General features: G+C 38.9%; 1 protein-coding gene across 1 annotated transcript in view; it reads left to right on the forward strand.

Moving 5' to 3' along the window:
• The window catches only part of LOC127418958 (protein AAR2 homolog), a 49,649-nt gene extending 40,428 nt beyond the window's left edge, over positions 1-9,221 (forward strand). Inside the window, exons 2-3 of the mRNA XM_051659907.1 lie at positions 6,091-6,312; positions 8,698-9,221. Coding sequence (XP_051515867.1) covers positions 6,136-6,312; positions 8,698-8,865 — 345 coding nt within the window. The 5' untranslated portion in view covers positions 6,091-6,135 and the 3' untranslated portion in view covers positions 8,866-9,221. The remainder of the gene's footprint in view (positions 1-6,090; positions 6,313-8,697) is intronic.
• Positions 9,222-10,013: the final 792 nt, after the last annotated feature.

Genomic DNA, 10,013 nt, shown 5'->3' on the forward strand with positions numbered 1-10,013 from the left:
GCAAAATCTATGCCCTTGCTTGAAAATTATTTTTATACATTAAGCTTGTAAGATAACACATTACATTGTCCAGCAAGAGATGTACGGCACATATGGCAAATAAATCATTGAACATGGGACTTTTATTTTGATGTCAGTTAAGTCATGTACCGGAAGTTTGTTTCGTGATTCACACAGGCATGGCCTTAAAATTTTGGAATTGTGTCTGAGCACAAAGTACAACTTAATAGAGTTGACAAAACTTTTTGTGACAGAAACAAGTGATAATATCAAATATGCTTGCATTAATTCCTTCATTTACATCTTACTGTAATGCTGTTTAAAACTGACAAAGAGGAGATATGTCACGTGATGCCATGCGAGGTTCGGACGTGTTAACGTCAAGCTCTGCGTACTTTGCTGGTTTTAATACTTTTTATGTCATAAACCGGTGAGATTCGATACACCCTGATCCTTAACTGTTCTAGGAAGACAATATGTCAAAGAATTCAAAATCCTCGGGCTCTGGAGACATTAAAACCAGGGACTCAATTTGGCCTGAGAAGTGCGGGAAATTTGGCGAGAATTGTTGAACTTGTCAGCAATGCTGACGAAGGTCGTTGCTGACTTGGAGGATCTTGCTGTAATACGTTGATCGATCACTGCCATGGAGACGAAATTCACTGAGGCGGTTACAAGAGTGGGGGATGTCAAGAAACGGATAGATTATCTGGAGTCATCGGAGAGGGAATTAGCTGCTAATCCGCTAGCGACCAAGATAGATTTGGAGCACATCTGGGAAAAGTTGGAGGACATGGAAAATCATAGTCGGTGGAATAATGTCTGGATTGTTGGAATTCCTGACGCCGAAGAAGGTCGGGATATGGTGAAATTCCGGGACGGGCTCCTTCTGAGTCTGCTCGACATAACATAAACTGGAAATTGAGTGAGCTCACAGGGTTCCAGCTCGGCGATCCCCTGAGGGAGACAGGCCCCGATCAATTCTGGCCAAATTTCTGAGATCATCTGATAAAGATCTCGTGTTACGTGAGGCGAGGAGTAAAGGAAGGCTTTCTTGGAAGAACCACAGCATTTTCTTGTTCCCAGACTTTGCGAATTTGACAAGAGAGAAACGTGATCATTTCAAGGAATGAAAGAAAATCTTACATCAACGGAAGGTCACTTTTGCACTGATGTTACCAGCCAAATTGAGAATAGATGCTAAAGATGGCCGCAAAATATTTACATGTCCCCAACAAGCGATGTCCTTCATAAAGTCAATGGATTGAGTAAGTTATTTTGTGGTACTCACGTTGCAGCCAAGTGAGCCGGACTCACTGAACATTCACTTGACCGTCCGAAGAAACTGAGCACCTTTTTCGTTTCTTTTTGTGCTGGTTCCGCCTAGCGGCTGGAGTTTGTTTTGTGTAGCAACACTCCTTCGGGACAGTGTTGTGGATGAATCTGCAAGTTCTTTGTGCTTATGCCTCCTATTGGTTGGAGTTTGTTTTGTGGAGTATTTCTTGCAAGACACTGGAGTGATTAGGTCATTTGTTGCACTCATGTAACAGCTGAATGGGCCGGCTTACTGAACATTCGTTTGACTGTCCGAGGAAACTGAATGGCCTTTTTTTTTATGTATGTATTTATTTATGTCTTTTTTTATTGTATTTTTTCTTTTGCTGGTTCTGCTAGAGACACCATTTGGCACTGTCATGTGCGGGGTTAATGCGCACATTAATATGATATAGTGTTTCTTCAAGAAACACATCTTTCCCCGCAGGAAGCTGAAAAATTTGGGGAGATATGTGGTGGACATTTTTTCTTTAGTGCTGGCTCAAGTAAGAGCAGGGGAGTCATTACACTTATAAGTAAGCATCTACAATTCAAAATTAATATCTCAAACAGATTAAAGATCTGGAAGAGTCATTATTTTAGCAGAAATTCAGGGGCAAAGGTTGATTTTGGCTAATATTTACACACCTAACGCTGATGATCAGGGCTTTTTTATAGATCTTGAAGGGATGTTGCAAGCCGCTGGCACCCCTCATGAAATAATATTGAGAGGAGACTTTAATCTTTTGATGGATTCAGTCCTTGATCATAGTGAAGCAAAAGTGTGTAAGCCCCCTAGAGCAACACTGACGATTCACAGGATGTGTAAAAATCTTGGTCTACAGATATTTGGAGACTTTTGAACCCATCTGGTAGGGACTATAAATTGTTTTCATCAGTCCATAAGTTTTATTCTAGAATAGATTTTTTTAAAAATATATCTTAGTCCCTCATTTCATCTGTTGTTGACTGTTCAATTGGAAACATTTTAGTCTCAGATCACGCCCTGGTGTTGCCAGGTATGGAGAAAAATAAATCGTTGGTGCTTTAATGTATCCCTTTTGCAAAATCCTGATTTACAACAAATGTTAAAGGCTGAAATCAGTGTTTATATGGAGACCAACTGGTCCTCAGTGTCCTCTGTGGGCGTGGGTCGGGAGGCACTTAAAGTGGTTCTTAGGTGCCGGATCATACAGTATGCCTCATTCACCAAAACATCCAAAGCAAGAGAACTCGTGGAGTTGGAAGGGAATATTAAAAGTGCCGAGGCAGAGCTGAAGTGCCAAATGTCATCTGATGGCTTCCGAGAATTGACCCGATTGAAATACAGATATAATACTATTTTGTTGCGGAAGGTGGAGTTTTGGTTATTCAGGGCAAGACAGTCATACTTTGAGTCGGGAGACAAAGCAGGAAAACTTCTGGCTAGATATATAAAACAGAGAGAGTCTTTTTCTACCATTCCCTCAGTGAAATCTGCTGGTGGTGAAATATTTACATCAGCCGTTGATATTAGTAATGCTTTTAAAGATTTCTATCTTGATCTTTATAGTTCCTCATCTTCGTCCACCTGTGAAGATATAAGAAACTTTGTGGTAATGAGGTAATTAAGGCCTTGCCTACAGGCAAGGCTCCGGGGCCAGATGGCTTTGCCGCTGAGCTTTTTAGATCTTATGTTACAGAACTGGCTCCACTTTTGCTAGAAGTTTATACGGAATCATTAAAGAATGGAAAGCTTCCGCCAACCATGACGCAAGCCCGGATCAGTCTGATTCTTAAAAAGGACAAAGATCCAAGCGAGTGCAAAACTTACCATCCAATTTCCCTGATCCAGCTAGACGTTAAAATATTGTCAAAAATTTTGGCTAACCGATTAAGTAAAGTTATGACATCTCTTATACATATAGATCAGGTGGGGTTTATTTGGGGCTGTAACTCTTCTGATAACATTAGGCGTTTCATCAATATCATGTGAGCAGTGGCGAATGATCAGACTCCGGTCACTGCCATCTCACTTGATGCCAAAAAGGCATTTAATATGGTAGAATGGGATTATCTTTTTAAGATTTTGGAAATGTACAGGTTTGGGAATACGTTTATTGGATGGATTAAGTTACTTTATAGACACTCGGTAGCAGTGGTACAAACAAATGGATTAATTTCAGATTACTCTGGATAGGGGCACCCGGCAGGGTTGCCCTCTTTCCCCATTATTGTTCTGCCTTGCCCTGGAACCATTAGCAGCCGTGATAAGAAAGGAGGATCATTTTCCAGGGGTGATGGCGGGAGGTGTGATGATATTTTATTATTGAGCTTTGGCTCTGACAGTGTACTGCCCGGTAACGGCTTTTCAGCCGGGCACCTTTCAGTGGCCCAAACAGGGCATTAAGTATTTGGATATTTTATTCCCAGCAAATTTGTGTGATTTAGTTAATTAATTCTGACCCTTTAATAAAAAGGTTTTCGAGCAATGTGGGCTTTATTACATTTATCAATGATTGGTAAGGTTAATGTTATCAAAATGAATTGTATTTCAAAATTCAACTAACTGCTACAGTCTCTCCCTATAGATGTCCCCCTCTACTTCAAGCAATTTGATAGCATAGTGAAGTCCTTCATTTGGAATGGTAAACGTCCCAGATAACATTTTAGTAAGCTGCATAGGCCGATTGACAAAGGTGGGCTAGGCCTACCCAAGATTTTGTTTTATTATTATGCATTCGGTCTCAGACATTTGGCTCATTGGTCACTTGCACCTGAGAGAGCCCCTCCGTGGTTTTGTATTGAACAGGAAGTTCTTGCCCTTATTTCGCCATTACAAAGCCTTTCTATCAAACTAACCGGAGAAGTTAAGTTACACCCCGTTATCTCGCATTTGCACTCAGTATGGACAGAAGTGTCCAGAGTGTTTAATTCGGACATTTATTTAAATGTTGCCTCAAGCATATGGCTGAACCCAAAATTATGTATTATTAAGTCCACTTTCTGCTGGTCAGAGTGGATTGTGAGGGGGGTTACTACACTCGGTGACCTATATGAGAGTGGAGTGTTGAGATCCCCAGATTCCCAGATCTCAGTTCTTTAGGTATTTACAGCTGTGCTACCTGCTCTGTACTATTTTAGGGAGTAGCATACACCCCCCTAGAGTGGCAGACACTCTGGGAGGGGTGATTACTGCTTTTGGAAAAGGTCATGAGGCATCAGTGTATTACTCCCTGCTAATTCAGAGTCTGGGGGACGGAGCTTTATCTTCTATCAAGAGATTATGGGAGAAAGATTTAAACTTGGTATTGGAGGAGGGAGAGTGGGCTAGGATTCTAAAAAACATCAAGTCTGCATCTAGAGACGCAAGGGTGCACCTTATGCAATTCAAGATTTTACATCGATTCTATTGGACCCCCTCTAGATTGTATAGGCATGGTCTTAAAGACACACCCACCTGCTGGCAATGCCAGTCAGAGGATGGAGACACAACCCATGTCTTTTGGTGGTGTGTTAAGATCCAAGAATTTTGGTTGAAGGTTCAGAGTTTGTGTGTGCTAATTGGGATTCATTTTGCCCCAGACTCTGTATTTTGGGCGATGGGGCGGTCATCGATGTAGAGAATAGACACATAAAGAGTTGGGTCCTAACCAGTGTCTTAATCGCCAGACAGATAGTTTTAAGGGGATGGAGGTCGGCTGGAGCACCCTCATTTTGGGAGTGGTGCACAGAGATGGGCAGGGTGGTAGCTTTTGAAGAAATGTCAGATAGAAGGCTAGGCAACCTGGGGGTATTTAATAGGAAGTGGGGCATGTTTTTGACCTTTTTGGAAGGCTCTCGGGGAGGGGCAGTGGAGAGGGATTTATAGTTTTAAATGTGTGTGATTATTATTTTATTTTATTTTTATTTTATATATATATATATTGTTTTTTTTTTGCTTCTTTGTGTGTGTATTTTAGCTGTTGGGGGTCAGGGTAGGGATGGTGATTGGGGGGGGAGGGAATATTGAGGGTTAAAAATGTATTCTGTACATATATGTTTTGTTTTTCTGTTTCATGAGTCAATAAAAAGTGTTAATCGAAGAAAAGAAAAAAGCAACAAAAAGCATCTTCTTTGCACTAAGTGCAAATAGTGGCAGATACTCTAACACCCATGTTTAAATACGGGACGCATCATTTTATCTTTAAATACGGGACGATCCCATATTTTATGGGACAGGTGGCAACCCTAGTTAACTGAATGGACATTTGACAGAGTGATTACTGGCAGCGGAGGTTTGTTTCCTCTGCATTTGACACATTGTTTCACTCTTCCTCATGCTAAAAACCACATAGAACACCCTAACAACCCCATAGCAACATGATAAAACCACTCAGAACCCCCTAGCAACCACATAGCAACAAGCTACCAATCACTTAAAACACCCTAGCAACCTCATAGCAATGTGATATAACCACTCAGAACCCCCGAGCAACCACATAGCAACAAGCTACAAATCACATAGAACATCCTAGCAACCTCATAGCAACGTGCTATAAACATTCAGAACACAACAGCAACCATATAGCAATGCAACACCCATAACACAGCAACACACTCAAAAACATAACACCTTAGCAACAAATGCCATGGCAACCACCTACAAAACCCTAGCATTATGGTGGCTACTTTTGTCGAATTTTGGCAAGCAACACTCACATTTTCTTCAGGAAATATACAAATGTAGTCACAATGACTGTAATGAATGATTTAATGACAGAACATTATGATGGAGTAATTGTGTTTCTTGTGTAGGAGAGCTGCAGTTTGTGTTCGTGTGTTTCCTCATTGGTAACGTGTATGAGGCGTTTGAGCTCTGGAAGACATTGTTGGCTCTACTCTGAGGACGCCATGAGAGAGAGGAAGGATCTGTATCTGGGACTCATCGCTGTGCTCTATCATCTGCTGGGAGAAATCCCTCCTGACTTCTTTCTGGATATCATGTCCCAGAACAACTTCCTGACCTCCACACTGCAGGTACAGTTCACTGCTCAGTCCTTGTCTTGACTAAAGAGAAAGTATCAGGCATTTGGATTTGAGCGTGTTTACACACTGTCACACTTGCTCACTGGGGGGCGATGTTAGCTTGTTGATGATGTGTTACAGAGAGTTCTTCTAAAGATGAAGTCCTGAACAGTCATTGTTACATATCACTCAAACATCTGCCCAAAAAGTATTTAGACACTTAATGTCTATGTTTTATATAACAAAATAATAAAGTAAGTGTCATCTAAAAAAAAAAAAAAAAAGCTTTTTTTTTGATGCTAGAGCTTTTCTCAGAATTCTCATGACTTTCATTTCCATTAACAGTTTCCAAATGAGCATTCTTTCACCAATGCAGATGGAACATTGTACTAAAATACTTGAATTATTCCCAGACTTATGAGCTGAAATGACTCTATTGAGCCGACTCTTTTGAATCTATAGCTAATAAACATATAGCATGATTGGTGTATTCTGATTCTCGACCAAATTACTCTAATGAGCCGATTCTTTTGAATCTACATCGCGAAACATACAGTACAGCTTGTCCAGTGTAATTCAATTCCCAAACAAATGACTCTAATGAGCTGATTCTTTTGAATCTACAGCGCAAAACATACAGCACATCCAGTGTAGTCCAGTTCCCAAATAAACGACTCTTAAGAGCTGGTTCTTTTTAGTGTATTGTAAACATACAGAATGACCAGTATAGTGCGGTTCCTTAACAAATTACTCTTATTACTTAATTCTTTGAATTTACTGTGTGACCAGTGTAGTCTGACTCCTGAACAAATGACTCTTGTTAGCTGGTTCTTTTGAATCTACAGTGTTTTTAAATCTACAGCGTGAAAAACGTACAGCGTGACCAGTGTAGTCTGACTCCTGATCAAATGACTCTTTTGAGCTTGCTCTTTTAATTGAATCAAATTCTGTACTAAGTTGCTAAGAGGAATCGGAATAAGAATCGTTACAAATTCTTTTACGATTCCCATCCCTAAACTTCACCTTTCTGTGCCATTTTACAATCACTTCTAAGTAACTGGTGTTCTGGTGATTTCAGTGGATGTATGAACACAGGTGTCCTAGCAGTATAACCACAGGTGGAGTTCAGCACATTCACTATCAACGACTGACAACCACAAAGTGTCAATAATTTATGTCTTTACTTTGAACACTTGTTTTATCATTTCAACCAGAACAAACTTTTTATAAAATGTCTTGAAAAGTGTAAAAAATAAACACCACTTGCTTTGATATTTTGTTATCTTATGGAATGACATTTGTGCATTTGAAAGTATGACTTAAGTATCCAAAAACATTAGTGGCCTCTGTATTTCCTACGCTTGGATTAGTCTGACCTCATTCTGTTGATAAGCGGAGAGTACTTGTGTCTGGGCAATTGGATTTGACCAATTGCCCAATTTATTTATTTATTTATTTATTTTTTATACCAATTTGTCTCCTAGGGCTGGGTATTGATACAGATTTCCTGATTCGATTTGACTCTGACTCACAAGCTCTCGATTCGGTTCGATTAAATATTGATTCATATTGGTTTATTTATTTTATAATGTCCCCTTTGCTTACATATAAAATAAATGATCTCCCAGCTAATGCTTTTAATTATACAGGGAACCTTTTAACTAGGTACATTAGGAAAATATTAATTTTACGAATTATTTTTTAGTATATTTCATCATTTTAGTCACATTTTGGCTTTTTAAAAATAAACAAATAAATGTATTCAATCAATAAATAAGATATTATATTTCATATATTATTATTGTTACATACTTATTGTTAAATTGCATAATTTGTACTGTTTACAAGTGTTTACACTGATTTGTTGAACACGTGCTAAAACCGGTACTGTCTCTTTAACAAAAAAAAAAGGGCATTTCTGTAACCAGTGCTTTTAAATGAGTGCATGTTAACTAGAGAGGACTCGAATGGCTTTACCTCATCTGTCATTGTTTTTGATCAACAACTGACTGTAAAGAACAGAAAGGTATTAAAGGAGACAGTATTCAATGACAAATGGTTTGCGTGGATCTCGTCCTTGGACACACATTACACGGAACAACTTTTACTCTCAAAACACCGTGAAAGGATCTCGCTGATGAACACTTCACGACTAAACTAAACAATTACTGGTGAGTCAAATGTAAACATTTACCAGCCAGTTGCCAAATATATTCACTTTAGTGGCATAGCTTGCAAATGCGAGTGATTTCCTTTAATTGTAGTAAAGGGCTGCACATTGAGTGAAAGATCTTGGGATTTAAGAATCGGTATCGAGATCATTCAAATAAAGATCGCGATTAATCGGAAAAACAATATTTTTACCCACCCCTATTGCCTATCCTTGTTGCTTTTTAGGACTTTTTCCAGTTTGCCAGCTGTCCTGGGGTGGACAGCACATTAACGAAAAGAGCTGAAAAATTTAAAGTCCACCTGATAAAGAAGTTTTGGTGGGACTTTGATGCAGATCTTGATGACTGTGCTCCAGTGATGGTGGAGCTTCCAGAGGGAGTCACTGTGGACTAAACCTGAATGTTGGATCCACTCCCATACTGTGCTTGAATCTGCATACTTCAAAAATACCATACAGTGCAGTATGTAGATTTTACATTGCTTTCTTTTCACATGAACACAGCCAATGACTTTTCATGCAGCTTTCATTAGTGACAATCCAGCAACAGAATATTCTCCCATCACATTCCACTTTTTTTTTTTATAACATTCCGTTTTATTAAAGTTGATTGTTTCAATACTTTATTGTCTGTTGTTTATTTAGCCATTTTTGTGGTCCTGAATACCAAATATCACCACTAGAAATAATATATAATACAAAACTATTTGCAGCTAACTTGTGGGTAACTTGTGGCAGCTGGAACACTATATTTTTGTAATGGGACTGCAGTTCAGTTACATTAATTAAACTGATGTGCAGTTAGAATATTGTGTTTTCAGTTTATTATTTGTTAATTTGTGGGATTGAATCAATTATTGGATAAATGCTAGTTATATACATGTATACATTTTATAAGACAGATGTGCTGTTTCACCTGTTGCAAAAAGATGTTTCATTCTACTGATTTTTGTAATTTTTTAATATTACAATTATTTCTTGTATCCCAGCTGAATATGCAGAATTAATCATAAGAAAGCTACTTGTAGGTTGATTTCACCTAGAAGTGTAACACTGTGGCGCATTCAAAACATTGCTATTCAGTTGAGCGGCCCATCCAGACCAACACAGCAACATTGGCGCGACTGATGGCATGAGTTTGGTGTAGGACTTTCTGTACCCAACCAATGGAAAACGGGGAGATTTTCTTTTAGAACCTTTTGAAAACGGATTATTTTTGCAATTGCATGTGGTGATGCTATAGTGGCACATAAATTGCAATGTTAAAGTATCTTAATTGCTGTACTGCACTTTTACTCATTGATTGTCATGTCTGTTCACACAGATGTTGTCAATCTATTCAGTGTTTGTATTAATGGAGGAGCCAAAGCAAACTCAGACCCTCAAAATCACACCCGGCCTAAACTCCCACTTTAATTACAAACTAATCAAAAGCAGTGATAAATAAAGAAGAGAAAGAAACTGATTTATTTGAAACTCGAAATTAATGTGACATTGCTTTATGCTAATTGAATAAATACCTACATTTGCACATTGTCTTGAT

The sequence above is a fragment of the Myxocyprinus asiaticus genome, chromosome 28 (genome assembly GCF_019703515.2).
Source record: "Myxocyprinus asiaticus isolate MX2 ecotype Aquarium Trade chromosome 28, UBuf_Myxa_2, whole genome shotgun sequence".
Lineage (NCBI taxonomy): Eukaryota > Metazoa > Chordata > Actinopteri > Cypriniformes > Catostomidae > Myxocyprinus > Myxocyprinus asiaticus.